Consider the following 20,157-nt stretch of genomic DNA (forward strand, 5'->3'; position numbering starts at 1 on the left):
CAGAAAAAGGAAAAGCCCCAAGAATTGCCCCTGAGCTCACCTCCTTCACCATCATCTGATCCTCTGAAACTCGGATCTTTCAGCATGTCCAGCTCAGCCAACATACGCACATACAGCGCATTCTGTTTGAATGAAGGGTAGAATCTTTCATCTCGCAGCATCAATTCATACACCTTATCGAAACAAAAACATCAATCTGAGAAACACCTAATTCATCAGACAAGCTTTCAGAAATTCTAATTGGCCAACATGTATTTGTACATTCTATTATGTATTTCTGGGTTTCCTAGAGGAAGCTTTGTGAAATGTCAACTTACTCTTCACAGGAAGGTTGTGAGAACTAACAGTGCTTATAAAATACTCAACTAGTGAGAAATGCAGGCATAGGAAAGGAAGTGACACACTAACTGTAAATTTTTCCCTATGCTCCTCTTAACCCTTACAATTGCACTATAAACATATTCGGTCTCTATCCATTTCACAAGAGATTTTCCCTGTTTCCGTCTTTGTTGATAAATTACAAATGTAAACTCATAAATACCTAGGGGGAGAGGTGAAAAGGGAAAGGAAGGGAGGGAAGGCACTGCAACTATTTGCCTGAAAACTCCCAGTCCAGTCAATACAATATAATCCTAAGTCACAAAGATTTAACCACACCAGCTCCAAAAAATTTCTCCATAACACATACAGTGACAGTATGTATCTACAAATACACATGCAGATGTATCTACATGTAGTGGGAGTTAATTCATAATGTTTGGATATTTTAATGATGGTTTGCTGTTTGTTTTCCTTCATTTGTGTGTTTTTCATAGAATAATTTGTACAAGTGTTATCATCTGGTAAGGATGGAAAAAATAATCATGCAGGTTTAAGTCAGTTTCTTTTGTAACATGATAAATTTATGCTCTTCAGCAGAAATCACACACCACAACCTTCTTACCTACTTTGGGCAATTCAGGTCTCACAAGGTGTTTTCATTAGTCTTAGGTGTGGTCTCAAGTACAGTAAGAGTGATTCTAGGTTCTAATGCTCATGTAACTAATTTTTAGCATGAATGAGAACATTAAGCTAATGAATTAAAACCACTTAGACTGCATCATTTAAAGGCAAAATACTAATTATTCATTAAAAAAATATTCAATTTGAATGAAACAGTTTATGTATGCAGGTAGTTAAAAGTTTTATCTTTAGTACTTGCTGCTTCTAAGGGCAACACTGCGCAGGTGAGCAGAAACAGTTGAATAAACTTCTCCAAAGCTAGAATTTAATATTGCAACATGCAATAACCTACCTTTGAAAAAGAGAGCTAAAACTGGACCAAAATTATACCACTTATTCTACACAGACATGTTTCTTAAATTGACATATAAACAGAAATAATAATGCCATAATTCTAAACTCTGCTTCTTAATTTCATATAGGCCACATACTCCTCCTACCCACTCTTTTGATGACTATGGGCTATGTATGGCTAAATGGAATTGGCAGTTTAGAGTATAATGTTTATAGAAAAGGAAACTGGTAAAATAAGTTTTAGATTTCAGATACAAGTTCCTTCCTCCTTTCTCAATGTCTGCAGTGATGTTTGATGTTCTACAGTATTAACAGGTCCTACAAAATACAGGGTGAATAGAGTATACCTTTCTCTGAATGTCATCAAAGATTTCAGGTGTGGGATCTTCGTGGTTCAGTGTTTCTGCCAGTTTTGCTACTAAGTTGTCATCAATATTAACTCTTGGAGATGCCTGTCATAGAAATCTGAATCAACTTTTGCAGCATAAAAATAATAATGTTTCTATTTTCACAAATAAAATCCAGTAAAATTCTGCAATTCTCCAAGTAAACTAAAATTTCTTCTTGATAAGTACCTCTAGAACACACAACAGAAGTAAAACTACCTCCTCTCCCCAAAGTTAAGTTCAGAATCTCTATTACAAACTCAGAAGTTTCAGGATTCAACACAAAGAAATTGCCTCAAAAACAACTTATGCACATTATTTTGAAGCAATATCTAAACCAGGTTTGCTCAGCCTTAAAGACAGTTTATTTATTTATGAGTAGAAATATCTAGACTCAGAAATGAAGCACAAGCCAATAAGGAAGTAAATAGTTGAAGTCCTGAAACACCTGAGGAAAGGCTAACGGTTTGTCAACTCTGCCAACTTCAGGAAAGATTACCAGTAGCTGTAATCATAGTAGCTTTTTATGCAGACAATTACAGCTACCAGCATATTAAACTACATCATTCATCAGATTCCCAGTCATTCTTTCAGCATTTCAAACTATTGCTCATTAAGCAACCTTTCAAGATGGGCCCAGGTTCACAGGCTTTCCCCAGTTTTTGTAAGGGAATCGTGGAGCAGCACTGAACCAGACCAAACACGGCTCACTCGATAGCACAGCTTAGAGGCTGAGACCTAGCATTAGGTGGCTTCTGACTTCAAACAGGCAAGCATTCAGTCAGCTCAAAAACCCAGCAAAGCCAAGTTCTGCACAGACTACCATGTGGATGGACTACTGAGATGAAGAAACAAAGTGAAAGAAATGATGCAGAAAGCAGCTTTACAAGGTATTTGAGGGAGAATTTGTGGAGGGAAGGTTTTGAGTGAGCTGAGGGGTGCTTTTCATGCACACAAACTCAGAACAAAGATGCTTTCTTAAAATATTTGTCAACTTGTGTTCTTTCACAGAAGACTCCATTATTGCAAGAGTACTGGAAACATTCACGCTTAGCCTATTGAAAGGCACCCAATGGTGATATGTGAGCAATTTACACAGCAACTGCAGAGAGGCACAGGAAGTTACTTAATTTGAAAACTCAATCTTACTCCAAGTTTGTAAAAATACTGAGTTGCATTTATTTAAAAATAGGAGGACGTCATATACAAAGAGACAACATGTCTTATTATTCCAAACAATATAGAAATAAGTTATTCTAACCTTTTCAGATAAATATTGCTCATAAACTCCAAAAGCAGCTGCTCTTAATAGACCCTTGGTTTGATTAGTCTGATGTTTTCCATCTTTCTGCCGGCTTTGAAGTACCTCCAGCTGTTGCTGTGCCGTAACCCTGTATCCTTCCACTGTCATCCAGAAAAACAGATGTGCTTGGCCACCAGTCTGCTGCATGTAATCTACAGAAAACAGCACCACACAGACATAGGCATTGTTGTGCACCTCAGAGTAAGAAGCCTCTATGATGTTAACTCCAAGATCTCAAAAATTTGTTATCTAGAGTTCGAAAATAAGCAAAGCTGTACACACATAGGTGACCATCAGCAAACAAAACTGGGAGCAGAGTCTGAGAGCACTGAATCCTACACTGAACATGTAGAAGTGAATCCATCATTAATGTTTTCATATAAGAGGTGTGTGCAGCACAATACAAGCTGTGAGGAAGATCTAACTGGAGTACCAACTAATTACATACATAGAATCACAGAATCATTTAGGTTAGAAAAGAGCTTTAAAAATCATCATGTTCAATCATTAACCTAACGCTGACAAGCCCACCACTAAACCACGTCCCTCAGCACCATATTTACACATCTTTTAAACATCTCCAAGGATGGCAACTCAGCCACTTCCCTGGGCAGCCTGTTCCAATGCTTAACACCACTTTCAGTGAAGAAACTGTGCAGTGACAGACCAAGACACACTGCAAGAACAGTCCTATGGAGAGATCAGTACTGGAACAAGCTTGATATGAGCTTTTTTAAGTACTAAGTATGGTGTTCTGAACAGTTAATTACAGACTGATTCACAAAAAAATGGGTTTTGTTCCCTCTGGCAAGGGGCTTATCCACATTTAGCTCACAGTAAATTATAATTAGCAATTTCAAGTGTACAGTCCTATGAGTTAGGGAATTTTTAATGAATAAAGAAGATCAGATAAATTAACACTTACCCATAAAAAATTGTAGTGCAACATTGTCTACCAGAATATGGTCCAAAGGGACTGTGCAAAGTTTTCCAAAGTTTGCTGCCAGTTTCACAGTATCAATTTCCTGTAAGAAACAGTTCAATGTGTTCAGTCTTTTTTTTTTTTTTAAATTAGCCTTTACAAACTTCTTCTTACTGCAAAGCAGATGTAATAACAAAAAATTACATTACAGAAAATAAAACAGCCTCCCCATGGGTAGTTATTTTCAGTCACTAATAGGTGAAGATCTAGATCATAAGGTCATGTTCTTGTAACTACTTGCCTTCAACAGAGGTGATTTCTGCTACACAGCTTCTAACACTGCCATTCCTGTAAAACTATACAATTCAAATTAACTGCAAATCCCTCACCAAAACTGGCAGGAGCATGAAAAAGAAGTAGCAAGATGAAGCAATTTCAGCATTTCATAGAATTAGGGAATAACAAAAGTTGGAAGAGACCTCCATACTTGAAATACATGACTAATTTCAGTTGTGAATTGCAGTGTGCTTCAAACCACAGAATTCAAAAGCAAGACTGAACTAGTAAGTCATTCACAACTTCACTCTTTCAGAACAAAAAAAAACACCCCAAAAAATCTAGAACACTTACTTTTCCTGACTGCAACCTCTGAATTCTTGAATCACATACTTTAATAACATATAATAAACTGTTTATTTGATTTTTTATAGTGTTGATATCTGAAAGCAAAAGGAAAGACGATTAAGTAATGCAGTTTTACATAACAACTCTTGTTCTGAAATGCTCTAAAAATACCACACAAAAAAGTGGCACACCATATACAAAGCATGTGAGCTTTCAGGTTTTTTTTCCATTTTAAATACCTTTCTGCTGGAAATGAAGAAGAAATATGTTCCTCTTTCCTTTTTTAAGATTAACTAATCCCTGAAATATTACTGTAATTCAGAACCACCAGGCAAACCTCAATTCAATAGAAGTGTATCTATCACACCAATTGGTCTGTGGTATTGTTTGCTCTTTCATTAATACAAACAAGGCAAATAATTTTGAAGATTCAAGTTTTGACACTTCACATACAATTTGTTTTCTACCATGCAGCCTGAGAGTTTTTCTAAGGTTTTGGAATATTCTTCAGAGATCACGCTGGTAAATGCAGTTCATGTTCTATAAAGCAATACAGCACTCACCATCTCCTGCTGTATCTAGAGATCGAAGATATTGCAGTTCTTCACTTGCTTTATCTTTCACTGCTTCCAACTCTCCTATATTATCACTTAATTTAATAATATTCATAAAGGCCTCATAGTTACAGTTGGAATCACGAATCTGAAACAGAAAATTGTACAGTGTGAGTAATGCAAAAAAGATAAACATACAGGACGCTATTTTTCATTAAGTGAATTCTTTTGATTACAGCATTGCAAAGTGTCAGTTCGAAAACACTGATGATTCTACATATTATTTTTTACACTAAAATTTTACATGGACCAAGACAGAACCCTGCACACAACCAAAACCTCTTTCACAACTCCACCACTCTACATTTTCCAGAAATACAACAAAGACATGTGGAAGACCCAAAACCCAACCAATCGTCTCCTGCTAATACCCATCTCCTTAGGTGGAAACTGCTGAGACTTCTGAAAAGGTTTCAGCTTTGCCAAGGTTCCCTGCAGGTGTACATGCTCCCAATGTAGTGGCTTCTTAAGACAAACAGTTATAATAAGAATTAAAGCATTCCGCAATGTAATCATAACCTACTTGAGGGGTAGGGGAGAAGGAAATGACTGAATTCATACAGTCTCTGAAACCCTAATTCAGATAGCCTAGTACTATTTACAAGTGTATTCCAATAGATAGTATTTTTCCCAGTATTGGCATAGGTTGAATCTGCTGTAGGGACAATTTGTGCAAATGAAGAAAGTCTGCTATGCTGCCAAGGTCACTGAAAACTCTGTCCCGAGTGCAGCATGGAGATCAGGGGAAGACTGGCAGCTTTGCAGCCTGTGCATGCAGGTACAAAGAGTTGGGTTATAATGCTATCTTTACCACCTGAAGCCACTTCACCTACATCTTTCCTAAATGCTCACTTTGATATGGAAATGTAATACCTGGTCTGTACTGTAAAAATGCATTGACACGAGTTCCACAGAGCAGGAAGAATGAAGACCGGGTACTCTTTCCCATGGCTCATAGAAAACCTTCCTTTAAATCTGCTTTTAAAAAAGTAATAGTACATGCAGTACCTCAAGCATTTTGTAAAAAATGTGGATTTCACAGTGAAGACAGACAGTTTTGGATCAAATTCCAATTTTATATTGAAGCTTTGTATTGATTGCAAGGGAATTAGTATTGAACTGTAGTGTGCCTAAAATGTGGAATTAAACTTGTTATTCTCAGCAACTGAATTTTGTATTCAAGTCTGATTTTATGCCAAAGGCTCCAAAAGAACATGGAAATTATTTCCATCATCTCTACTTCCAATCTTACTTTCTGCAGCAATCCATAAGTTCATAAGACTTGCATTAAATTTTTGAAAGCTTTTTCTCTTCCTTATCTTTCCCCTAGCACATTACTCCTGATCTCAGAAAGCAGTTATGAAAATTAGTATTTGGGACATGGCCATCAGAACAGAAAGCTTTATAAAAAACCTCAGCAGTCTATCTTTGGATGCAGTTGGGGGCAGAGCTCAGTAAATAAAAAACGAGGCCAAGTTACAAATAAAGAACAGGCGTAGGAGGAAAGGGTAAACAAAAATTGGAAGGCCTGGTCCATATAAGCAGCAGCATTTTTTCTCTAGAAGATTAGCATGCAAACTTTACATTAAATGGAGGTGGCAGGAGTGAAGGAAACATTGTATATGTACACTTGAATTCATTCCATGCATTACTTGTACTCTGAAATCCAAGACCAAACACACATGAACAGGTAGAAAAAAACTCTGGGAATGGAAAATAAATGAATGAGACTCATGACCTATGAAAGAAAATAAGTTTTAGCTTGCTTTGCAAAAAATTGGCAATATTAACTAACATGTGAATATTCTATTTGTGTTAATTTTACTGTATTTTGCTACTTTAAAAAGATTTGGTTTTTTTTTTTTCAGTGAGATAAAGACTTTGTTTCTTCCCGTTCATTTGAATTAAAGATTACCTCAAATATCCCTAAAACAATCACCCTGAGAGTCCTTAGTAAAGACAAAGAATTCCAGTCTTACTACTTGTAATTCTGGAGGCCTCTTAAGCTTCGAAGGACACATGGCAAAAACGGTCAAGGAACAAAAACTTCCAGGGTTACTGCCCTACTTCTTGCACAGCTAAGTAAAACAGCCAGAATCTAACCTTACACTTTGCCATACATGTGTCTTCAGCCAGGCAACTTTTGCCAAAGAATCACAATAGAGTACAGATAATACAGGTAGAACACATTCACACTCTCTCTATATAAAGTTTAATATAGCAGCCATAAATTCACCATCTCTGCCAATATACCCATGGGTAACTTCCCTACCAGCTATCTGGCTGCCCTGATTACAAGGAACATGTGTAAAGCTTTATATAAAAATATTCTGGAAATATCATTCACTTTAAACATTATAAATCTTACCATCCATATGACATACTGATTAATATAATCAGGATCACTGAGCTGGTTTATTAATGGAAGAAGAATTCCTCGGGAGAGGATTTCCTGAAAAACAAAATATAGTAAATAATTGTATACATTTATCCACAAACCTAATATAACTGCAATGATTCAAAAATCACTCTGTAGAGGCTAAATATATAAAGTGGAAATTACAGAAAATCTTCAATAGCCACCAGCACCATTTTCTTCCGATTAATATTAGAAGATATTAATACCTCAAGAAAAACAAGATCCATTTTATCGTACTTTTCAAATGCTGCTAGAAGAAATTTTACAATCATTTCACTAGCAAAGACAGCTTCTGTGAATACTTGTCAAGACTGCACTGCATTTAAAATAACCTTATACTAAATTAGTTAAGTTTTGCACAACAAAGTGGCATTAAACCAAAGAATTGGGATGGCTTTTAGAGTTTGTATTTACCCTGACAAAGTATCGCATGATCTTGTTCTGGAAGTCTCCAGGAGGTAGCAATATATACAGTAAAACCTCACACAGATCCCTTAGGAATCCTGGGGAGCGAGAACAAAAAAACCATCAGCAGAATTTGATAACAAGTTATCTCTCATCTTACCTGATATTTTAAATCCCAACAGAAAACCCTTAAATTCCAATACACGGTCATACATATTCTTATTTTTATAGTCCAAGCATCACAGTAACTTTCAGACTGAATATAAGCAGCACTGATGTTAACACAACTGATACTGCCTCAAAATTAAGACAAAAAGCCAGCTTCCAACACTAACTCCAATGTATTTTCTTTATCTGACATACCCAGGGCTTTCCCCCCAACCCCTCCACACTCTGCTCAAAAGGATAAACTGATTTTTTTTGAATGAAGACTACACAGTAGTGATAAAAGAAGGCAGATCTAACAAAACAGCAGTAAGAAATCTGCAAAGCCATCCCCTGCCTCACAAAAGAGAAAATATTTCTATTGTAAAATCCTTCCAATGACAAAAGGAATAGCTACATGTGTAGATACCTCATCACAATTATAGAATTAATATGTACAAACTGGAGGAAATACGCATCCATAGTAGTCATACTTTGAAAGTTAGATGCTAAGACTTCAGTGTATTTCATATTGTGAACATAGCTGCTAGTATTTTGATTTAGGCTGCTATACTACAGTAACTTCAGAAAAGAATATTGACAGACCTTCTTCATCTTTGGGAGAAGTGCAGACTAGATCACGACAGACATCTTTTTCCATTTCAACTTCAACCTCAAAGAATGTATCTACAAGTTCCTCAGCTTGGTCTATACAGAAGAAAAAGAAATATACTTTATTCATAGAGATTAGAAACTTGAGAGTAACCTTCAATTATAAAATGAAGTATATTTCACATATGCAAGATACATTTCTTAGACTCAGATAAAATCCATCCATATTATTACCTTTCATTTGATCACCTTTCTCTGCTATTCTTTGCTGAGCTTTTCTGAAAACTCGAAGATGAGTGCCAAAGTCATCAACAAGTCGTGTAGTGAAATAAGGCTGCCAGTCTGTTTCCTTAGACCTATCAGAAGAGAACATTAGTGAAAATTAATTACTCTATCCTAAGCACAAAAACCAGTAACACATTTCTACTTCCCTTTCTTCCCTGCCAAGAACTGTACTGATGACAAACGTAGGCAAGCAAAGAAATGTATCAGTCTCCTAACTGGTTATCCACTTAAAAAAATCTAATGTTCTAAAAGACTACCCTCAGACCACATTAATACATATGCTTGAATTACTTTAAAATCAACATTAGTACCTGGAGTAGTGTTCTGATTCATGACACTGTCAAATATCTGTGAAAAATCCTGATACAGACAGTCTACAACCTAAAACTACATGACTTCCCCAGGTCTTTTCCAGAGACACATTCAGCTGTTTTGGAAGGCACTTAACCTAAACAATTTCCTTCTGAATTTGCAGTATATGCAAGAGTCAGAAAACATGTTTCAGATGGAACTACCAGAGACCTAATCTTATCAACAACTGATTCCACAGCTTCTATGAGAGGTAATTACCGTGCATCTCCAACAATGCAACAGTCACTGTTAGATTTGCATAAAACTATTTCCTTAGCAGTATGAAAAAGATGCAGAGACATTCTTATGATGCCTGTACTTCACTAGCCCAACAGAAAAGGCACTTGCATGCTATAGGCTTAAATGAAATTAGATGTTAGTGATGGCTTTACTTGGCACTAAATATTCCACTACCTGAACTCTCTCTGGTATCTACTTTTTAATAGCAGAATCCCTCTATAATGCTTCACTTTTTTGTGTTTGTTCCCTCGCCTGCTTTTTCTTCCCTCAGAGAGCAAGGGATAAGGAACTGTGAGAGAGAGGAAGGTCTACTGCAAAATCTGGGTGCAGAAATAAGCAGCAAAGCTGTCTCAGTAGTTCCAATAAAAACCATCAATAATCCAGCTCCTCCTGCACAACAAACGATACAAACCCACTAGATGGCAGCCTTACATCACACATCCAGAAGCGCACCAGAAGAAAAGCCCCACTAATTCTCTGCAGAATCTCAAGGAATATATGAAATTAGCAGTGATGATACTAATCTAAGACTGATAAATCTATAACCAACTCTAGTCATTATAAATACACTGGATCATTTTTCCTTAACAACATCATCAGCTGCTGCAGCCCTGACAAAACAATCTGATTTACACAGAGCACCGCAAAAGTGCACAGGAGTGATGGCTATGGCTGAAAAGCTGCAGTACTGTAGGGAAAAAAACTACTATAACTTGACCTGCTTTGACACAAACCCAGTGAAGGCTATCATTCAATTAAGTAATTTTGCCAAACAGACAAAACCACTGAAGTTTGTCTCAGGCCTACTTCATGTAAACACAAGATTACTACGTCCACAGTTTTCTAGGATTTCCATTATTTCACAATCAATAAGATTTTATTATGATTTTTTCCTACCTAGCTCTTCATCTTGGATGTTTTAAAGTCAACAGGACATAGCACCTCAAAATTGTTAAGAATTTTATTATGTTTAAGTGATCCACAAGTACTTCTACGGCAGCAGTCAGCAGGGTGAGCTGAATACCTGAAATCATCACTTGGAGCAGCAGGATACAAAGCTATGCAGTACCTGGTCTGGGAAATCAGCCACACTAAAGATGATAAATAATTTCCCAAACAAGTTTCCCCAACTTCCTGCCACTTGATTTAGCAACAGCAGAAAAAATAACATCCAACAGCTAGCAAATGGACCATTTGTTTTGAGCCAACCCTATTTTAAAGAAAGATTTACATATGTGACATATTTTGGCCCCCCAGCTTTCCACTCCTTTCAAAATCCTCACTGTTCTTATGTACTGAAAAGCAATACCACTTTGGCTTTCAAGACTTACCTTGGGAACAGACTTACAGTTTATAGGAAGCAAACTTGCATGTAAAAAAGTAATGATTCCTGCAACTCGGTGCTTAAGTTGCAGGAAAATAAAGCTATCAGGTAATCTTAGACATTCATTTAAATTTTTAAGAAGCCATTTTGCAGAAGACCACAGAGTACAAACATCATCTCCATTCATTCCTTAAGGAATAAGCAAGACTGTAGTGCTTCCATCATGTTTTAATGTTTGACATGTTCCCTCTGTAAAATGCACTGAACCGTTTATCTACTACCACCCAATCCATGAAGATCTTTGTCCACCTGCCTAGACAGTGTATTAGTGCAAATACAAATAATCTTACCTGGCAGAAAACTGAACAAGTGCATACTGAAGAGCCCGTCTGATTTCCAGAAGAAATGATTCATCATCACTTAGCGTGTAATACCAATACTGCACATAGTCTCTCAAGGAAAACTGGATTACCTGGAATTGGAAAGGAAAAAAAAAAAAAAGATGCACTAATGAACAAAAGAAAACATAAAATAGCTTCTTAAAAGGTTAACATAGTGAACCATACTCCCCTACCATCATGAAATCACGAGTGAAGCAATACAACTAACACCTCTTTTCATTTGTATGCATTCCTGTGGAGAAACTACAATATACACAAACCAGACTCAAATATTGCCCAAAGTCCTCACCCATCCTCAATGTTTTTTCACTTACCACTCCCAAGTATGATAGAAGTTTCTCAACTTCAACTTGCCTCTCCATTAGATAGATATTACAGTCAATACTTCAAAAAAGAAATCTAGGTTTAATAGTCCTGGTTAGAACTTACCTGTTGCAAAGGCTCATCAATGATATTCGCACCCGTCAGCCTTCTGTCAATCTTAACAGGTCCGGCTTCACGTTTCATTTCTTCTATGCACTTCAAAAGATTAGGAAATGTAACTTTGCAGGGTTTAACTAGAATTAAAAATCAGCTCTAATGTTTATGATAACTGTATTTCCAGTAACATCTTTATACAATTTGTTCCCTATTACTATAGCAGACAAGATATAATCGCAGCACCATAGAGTGGTTTTGCGTGGAAAGGACCTTTAAAAATTATCTGTCTAGTCCAATCTCTTGCAATGAGCAGGGACATCTTCAACTAGATTAGGCTGTTCAGACCTCCATCCAGCCTGACCTAGAATGTTAATGATGGACATTTTACAACCTCTGTGGGCAACAGTAGTATCTATTTTTCACTATATGGTAAATAATGGTGAAGAACTAACCTGGAAACCTACTTCTTGCTTACTGTAGAGTACCAAGTTTGCTAAGATACTAGATCAGAAGGAATTAATACTCAAATACTTATAAAAGGAGAGAGAGGGGAACCAACAGCAGCACCAGATAGTTTGTGGTTAAGACCCTAGTTCCATACTGGATTATGAACTTTCTGGCAGTTGGCTGCTTGTTTCTATCAATTTCTTTAATCATCTCACTTTATTCACCAGAAGAGAAATTACTGTTGGTCTCATCGCTGCTTGACAGATCAGGCTTTAAAAGTTAATTGGTGAAGGGCTAAAATATTATTTGCTAGAAAGACTTGCAACTCAAAGCAGTTAACTCCAAGAACGACTCTAAGAGCTGACTTTTGGAAAGTGATACGAAAAAGAGTACCTTTTATCAGTGCTTCTCTGGCTCAACTACTACAATGTCTTTCGATGAACTTAAGATGAAATCTGCAATAAACCCTTTCTTTTTCACAGAAGTAACAACCCACACTATTGTTAAAAAAAAATACTAAAAAACCAAGTTATTTTAATCCTTAATGTAGAAAGTTAAGATTGTATTGGAAACATAGAAGAACTGCTACGAAACATAAATGAAAAAAAAATATAAACCTTATGTCCAGTGTTTGTATTCTACAAGATTGTCCTTAACTGTCATTTGAACCATTTAGAAGTAAATGGTAGTGAAATACCTCAGGCCAGAAAACATTCCTCCTACTACTCAGCTGTGTACCACTACATGAAAGGATTTTGTTGCAAAATCTGTAATTATTTTAACTTTCAGGACAAGAGAATGGCTCAATGCTACTTTGATATTAATGATTAAATTGACTTCTATTCAAATACTACTCTAGCTATATACTAATGAATTTATAAAGTATTTTTGCCTTGACAGTGTCTGAAATACCAAACCAATACTGAAGGGAATTATTACATATTAAGCACAGCATAATTCTAATTGCCCAACAATTTTTTTTTAAATTGAGTTTTGAAATTTTAGGACCATGTCCATAAAACCACATCTGGAAAATAGAGAAGAAAAAGCAACAAAGAAAGGAGCAGCCAGGGGAAGGAAAAGAGGAAAGAGGAAAAAAAAAAAAAAACGGAAAGAAAAAACAAAAACAGGAAAGAGAAAAAAAACGGAAAGAGAAAAAAAACAAAAACGGAAAGAGAAAAAAAACAAAAACGGAAAGAGAAAAAAAACAAAAACGGAAAGAGAAAAAAAACAAAAACGGAAAGAGAAAAAAAACAAAAACGGAAAGAGAAAAAAAACAAAAACGGAAAGAGAAAAAAAACAAAAACGGAAAGAGAAAAAAAACAAAAACGGAAAGAGAAAAAAAACAAAAACGGAAAGAAAAAAAACAAAAAAGAAAAGAGAAAAAAACAAAAAAGGAAAGAGAAAAAAACAAAAAAGGAAAGAGAAAAAAACAAAAAAGGAAAGAGAAAAAACAAAAAAGGAAAGAGAAAAAACAAAAAAGGAAAGACAAAAAAAAAAAAAATGAAATATAAAAAAAAAAAAAATGAAACATAAAAAACAAAAAAGGAAAGAGAAAAAACAAAAAAGGAAAGAGAAAAAAACAAAAAAGGAAATAGAAAAAAACAAAAAAGGAAAGAGAAAAAAACAAAAAAGGAAAGAGAAAAAAACAGATCACAAAGAGAATAGCTAAGGTTACTTGGTAAAAATATGAATGTACATAGGCTCCTATGATGCAGGTTTTGGTCTAGACTTCAGAAGTCATCTTGTCCAATCTCCTGCTCCAAACAGCACCAATGAGCTTGGACCATTCTTTCATGTTCTTTTTTCTCCAGTGAAATGTTTACATACATGCAGCATAATTTCATCTGCTTTTCATTATATCTGAAGACACTTTCAATTCAGAACACCTGCTTTTATTTCATTGCAGCTACAACAGGCAACCAAGCTCTTACTTGGAAAGCATTACCAGTTTTAAGACTGGTTTTCCAGATATTTAGAAGACCAACTTAAAGGAAAGACCCAACTCAGAGAAAGAAACCATTCTGTTTTGACCGTGACTTCACACATATTTGTCTGATATCTTCTACCAGTATTAAACCATTCATTAGAAAAAATGAGTATCACTTGTTAAACCAGACACCTAACTACTTCATTTTAGGCAGGTAAGAAGCACTTAAGAGGAATGTGGGACATAATCCACAAAATGAGAAGTAGCAGAGAGTACAGAAACCCAGGCTCCTCAAGCAGCACACAACTGCAGTGACTGCGTAGACATCAGACTTTTGCTTCACTGCAGTAATAGGCATTTTATAAGTCCTTTTTTGAGACTATGCTCATAACTTGCATATCACAGAATCAGCCAGGTTGGAAGAGACCTCCAAGATCAAGTCCAACCGATCACCAAATCACATACTCCTAGTTTTCATGAATAAACAAGACACAGGATATTTACACATCTGCATCAAATCCGTAACATAGCACAGGACCAACTGACTCAAAATAGGTTCAGAGACTAGTTAGGAGTCAAATACACAACTAGCACTCCTAAATCATTATCACTGCTACCTAATAGTAATTTGGCAATATTGTACCCAGCCCACAGAAACTCCTTGCCTTTTGAATGCAGAATAAGAAACATCAATTATGATAACCACCAAACATTCCACAGTTCTGTTAATGCTGGACTAAATCTATATTTTTTTTAATTGAAAGTAGCATTCTGGTTTACCAGTTGAGAAGGTTCTAGATTTGCCTTTCCTTCAACATTGTTTTAATATAAACCTGCAAACAACTGTGTATTGGATAGAGCCAGTACATTATGGCATCAAAAACATTCTTGACATAAAAGTTACATTAAAAAAAATGGACCTGCAAAAAGGAAAGCAAGTCTTATCCTAATTTTTAAGCCTCCTGCATTTCTGCAAGCAAGAACCAAGAACTGCAGAAAGGTGTATAATCTTCCATCAAATGTGCATAACTAGTTCTCCTTAATGTGAGGCATTCATGATGTGGTCACTAATGCAGCAACCAAGGAAATGTATCTGTACCAAATCCTCTGTTATACCTTCAGCTGGTAACTTCTACACACTATTTCCAACCACATATTTGGCACACTGAATTATAACAACTGCTTCAAAATCAAGCATTTGAATTCATCCTAGCCTAAAAAAATAGCCAAATACTAAGAAATCCTCAAAGCAATCAATAAAAGTCTGACTGCCTCTGGGGAAAAGAGCTTCTTACAAAAAATTGTATCATATCATCAGACTGCTTCTCAAAATACAGCATCACCAAATAACGTCACACTAAGGTGAACTCAGTTTGCACTTGGTCCATGGAAGAAGCATAACCTACTCACTAGCCATTTGAAACATTAGTTGTTCAAGACAATTTCAGGCCACAAAGATGTTAAACATGAAAACAATTTCAAGTTACAAAAAAATACTTTCTAATAATGGCAAGTCATCAGAAATTTAGTACAGAAATGGCAAACAGCAATTCCAAGCACCACACATTTGGTTTTGGTTAGGACTTAAATCTCTTCTTGCGCTGGTACTGAAAAGCTCAGCTAAACTAGCTAATGCTACTTTAATACAATGGGGGGGAGAGGGGAAATTGTAAGACTTCTGCAGAATACAATCAGATTTGAGTTGGAGAACTTCAAACAGCACTTGGTAAACCAGCTAAAAATAAATACCTTTGTACTACAAAACATAAATCCAAAGATTAGTTAAGAAAGGACATTTGAGAAGTGATGCGTCAATAACCCATGCTCAAAGCAGAAGTCAAACTACTGAATTTGTGAGGATTACACACAAAAAAATCCACAATATTTTACTCCTTTACAAAGCAATCAGAGCATACATATTTACTCATGTCAAAAAGTAACATTAAAAAAAGTAACAGTAAAAAAAATTGTTTTCAGAAATATAGAGGAAATTTAAAAAGAGAAATTTCTTGTAAGTCAGCTCTCAAAGCATGAGACTCTACCACCCATATAATACACACTCTGAAGTCTACAGAGCAGCAAGAACTTTCATCTCCTAAAATGAGGTTTCATTAACAGAACAGAATCATTAGCTGATTGCTGACTCTCCCTTTTCAGCCCTAAACTTCGTATCTTTCATTTGGATCAGTAAATACATTTTAAACCATACAGGAATGTTAAGTTCCAAATCTCTCTCAACAGATCGCAAAACTGAAGTGAAAAGGCCACTTACCAACTGAACTATGAACCAGTCACAAAAGAAGTTCTGCCATTAGAAACCATACTGCTGAGTCACAAAATATATGTCTATGTGGTACTGGTAAGAAAGCTGAACAGTTCCCCCTCCTCCCCTTCACAGACAACATGAAGTGTAGTGACCTGACAGTTAAGACAGGGCAGGATGTTTTCAGTCAAAACAGCTGTGAGAGTAGATATAATCAGCAATCTTTGGATAAAGTGTTTTCTCTGGTGAATGCAAATGGATTAGACAGAGATATATCTAAACTTCTGAGCTTCCAAGATATATTGGTTCATAAACCTGGAATTCTATGAACATGTATGTATCAGCTATTAGGATTTTATTCTATACTAAACACAGGCAGATTTATCCAATTAGGAAACCTAAATTTAAGTCCATCAACCAAAATCTGTCTGATCAGAATTCAGAAAGAGTTGAAAAGAGGATCCCATTGCTGCTCTACATCTAAGCATCTCCATGACTTTTCCTTGGTCTTAAAGGTAGACAAAGGTAACTTCTACATTCCTGAAGCACTGTAAGTCAAGACTTTATTACTTTTAGTTAAACAAGCAACTTCCTAACCACAAACAATCAAAAGAATCAAACCTGGAGAGACTACAGATTCAGTGATGGAAGAATCCTATGCTGTAATGACAGTCTACAAAGCTAGAAGGAGCTACCGCTCCCACCCAAAAAAACCCTAACACACACAAGTAGTGTAGAAAGGAATGGATTAGTAATCTTCTCACAGGTAATACTAGCCAGTCACATTTTACTCATTTCTCATAATAAAGCCAGAAACAATACTTGAAACAAGCTTTCCATAAATGTTTACAAACTCATACTTCAAAACACAAACACATGCTCTTTTACTTTGGGAAATGGGTACAATTCTTAGATTATTAGGGACATTCTGGGTGTTTTTTTAATTGTAAAATCTGATCTGGAATTTAAGACTAAAATTCTCCTTACCTTAAGGATCCCAACTGATGTACAAGGAAGAAATGAATGTTCACACTGCTCAAGATATTTTTCCGAGTTGCGTTTTCCAAATAAAAAAGTAACCACCAAACCCCTGAAATGAAAAAAAGAAAGATCTGCTAGAACAGCCATCTTCTCCCCCCCACCTTGAAAATATTTCACAGGAAGTTAAGACAATACATGACAATCCTCACTGCTAACTCTCCTTATACAGTGCTCTTTCACAGTGTAGCATGTCGCTCAAAATAATTTCACAATACTAAGTATGACATTTTCCAGTTTCAGACTATCAAATTTTATATATTCTTATCGCACAGTAGATCCATGCAGCACACACTGCACTACACAGCCAGCTGCATTAGAAGAACCTGCAATGGTACACTACTTAATGCTCACAAACATTGGTGCACAGAAAGATGAGCGCAAGTATTACCTGTTCTGGATGTATTTACACAAAGATTCTTTCATTTCAACACAACAAAGACAAACTCTTTAGAGATACATTTAAGTCACTGCGTTGTAGCTGAAGTCACAAAAACACAGAACATGAAGAAACAAAGAGCTACCAGGATGACTGAGGGACTTGAAGACCTCTCCTATGAAGAAAGACTGAGAGAACTGGGACTGTTTTAGTCACAAGAGAAGGCTGAGAGTGGATCTTACCAATGTCTATAAATATCTGAGATGTGGGTGTCAGGATGAAGGCAATGATCCCTTTTCAGTGGTGCCCAGTGATAGGACAAGGCACAACAGGTACAAGCTGGAACACAGGAGGTTCCACTTCAACATAAGGGGAAACTTCTTTATGGTGAGGGTGACAGAGCACTGGAACAGCCTGCTCAGAGAGGTTGTAGAGTCTCCTTTTCTGGAGACTTTCAAAAACCACCTGTATACACTCCTGTCTGACCTGCCCTTGGTGATCTTGCTCTGGCAGGGGAATTGTACTCCATCTCTAGAGGGCCCTTCCAGCCCATAACATTTTATAAAGATGATGAAAAAAATCTACAGGATAACTGAAGTCAAACACAGGGCATGGGGTTTTTAGCAGTTTGTGAGGCTGTGTTGTTGGTTTGAAGGTTTTTGTCTTCTTTTATTTTTGTCTTTAATTAATTCAGCATCCAAAATCTAAACAAATGTACTCCTAGACCATTTATTTTGTAAGAATGTTAGATCATAAATTCTTTGTCATCTTCCCTCATAGTTCTACAATGATATTAAAATTATGGCTTATAGTTAAGCAGGACAGCAGTTCATTTTATTATAATAAAGGTGTAAGGGAACAAAAAAAAAATACATTACAAAAACCTCAGTCTTGCTACAACAGCAGCAATTTACAGCTCACAACATTAGGGCACAAACCCACATAAATATAAAGCTGGTTTTACTAAAAAAATAGACAAAAAGCTAAAGGCTGTGACAATTGTACCATAATCAAAGTATGTAGCCTTTCAAAAGTAAAGCATTAAGAAAAACAAAGTTATGTTGCTCAGACTATGGCTAAAAGAGCATCACTTCTTAGCCAAATTTCAAAGCATTACAGTTACAAGTCAGCTGACCAACATTTGTGACCACAGGAACTCACAGTTATTCCAAACTTGAGCCATACCGAAATGATACTTCTTTTAACATGGATTGCTGTTGGTACACAATATTCTCACTTTTATAATTAGAGAAAAATTCCTACCCAGGGTAAAATACAGCATTTGAAGGTCTTAATCTCCAAACTAGGAATCACTCTTTTTAAGCACTCCAGAAGGTGATCAATTCAAACCAGGGAAGTGGTCCTTTACACTTGAACAACTCCAGGATTGGGGGGGGGGGGGAAGGGGGGAGGGTGTGTTAAAAAGAAAAAATTATATATATGCTCAAAGTTAACAGTAACTTGATAATGCAGAAGAAAGTTTCATTCAATACTCTGACTCCATTACGATCTTCTTTATCTGGACTTTGTACATATGAGAATAAAAGAGAAAAGTAGGTCTTATCACCCTGCTGCTCCAGATACTTCCTGATAAGTTTAAGACCAATGGTTCCAGTAGCACCATAATTCAGTTCAAGGACAAAAACTTGCTTAGAAAAATCTCAACATTAGTTTCACTCCATTTAAAAGTTAACTGACATTTTGATCTATGTGGAGGATGTTTTGCTTGAGTATTTTAGGGTTTTTTTGGAGGGGGCTGTTTTTGTTTTGGATTTAAGTAGGAAAGTTCATGTTTTCTTTTTATTATACACCACTTTTCTATCAGTCTTTCAAAAAGCAGCACACCCAAAATACCTTTTGTTTTCCTAATCAGTTTTTATTTCCAACTTGGAGGTAGGCAGGGATAAGAGATATGCATCTCTTTTAATCAAAAGGACTAAACCTTTAGAAATAAGAGCTATACAAATATATCTGTTTTCTCTCAGATGTTATGACACTAAAAGTTAATGACTCATTCAAAAATACTAATATGCTACCAATATAGTTTAAATACATGCTCATCCTTTCAGATGCCTTGAAGCATTTTTCATTTTTTAACTAGAAATGCTAGGAGTTTCTGCATTTATAGCAGCAATAATTAGATTTTATTCTCTAACTTAAAATTTCATGTACATTAGAGAAGGATGCAGTACCTGTTAGCTAAGCAGAAACTTCCAGTGTATACACTTAATTCATCAAGATGATATTCAATACAGTATATAAGAAATCACTTTTGTCTCATCTAAATAAATACAGCAGAAAAGGGAAGAGATTGTAGCATACTTAAATTTTGGTTATTTGTTTTTTCCAAAGAC

General features: G+C 35.9%; 1 protein-coding gene across 2 annotated transcripts in view; it reads right to left on the bottom strand.

Moving 5' to 3' along the window:
* The window catches only part of SNX13 (sorting nexin 13), a 62,621-nt gene that overhangs the window by 20,228 nt on the left and 22,236 nt on the right, over positions 1–20,157 (bottom strand). For both annotated transcript variants that reach the window (XM_054161155.1, XM_009900106.2), the window contains exons 3-15: positions 17,374–17,476; positions 11,756–11,845; positions 11,276–11,397; positions 8,960–9,081; positions 8,720–8,821; positions 7,979–8,067; positions 7,514–7,597; positions 5,095–5,233; positions 4,538–4,626; positions 3,911–4,010; positions 2,944–3,137; positions 1,644–1,748; positions 41–173 (exon numbers count right to left, since the gene is read on the bottom strand). In XM_054161155.1, the coding sequence (XP_054017130.1) occupies positions 41–173; positions 1,644–1,748; positions 2,944–3,137; positions 3,911–4,010; positions 4,538–4,626; positions 5,095–5,233; positions 7,514–7,597; positions 7,979–8,067; positions 8,720–8,821; positions 8,960–9,081; positions 11,276–11,397; positions 11,756–11,845; positions 17,374–17,476 (1,472 nt within the window). The remainder of the gene's footprint in view (positions 1–40; positions 174–1,643; positions 1,749–2,943; positions 3,138–3,910; positions 4,011–4,537; positions 4,627–5,094; positions 5,234–7,513; positions 7,598–7,978; positions 8,068–8,719; positions 8,822–8,959; positions 9,082–11,275; positions 11,398–11,755; positions 11,846–17,373; positions 17,477–20,157) is intronic.

This window comes from Dryobates pubescens, chromosome 4 (assembly GCF_014839835.1).
Source record: "Dryobates pubescens isolate bDryPub1 chromosome 4, bDryPub1.pri, whole genome shotgun sequence".
In the NCBI taxonomy this organism is placed as follows: Eukaryota; Metazoa; Chordata; class Aves; order Piciformes; family Picidae; genus Dryobates; species Dryobates pubescens.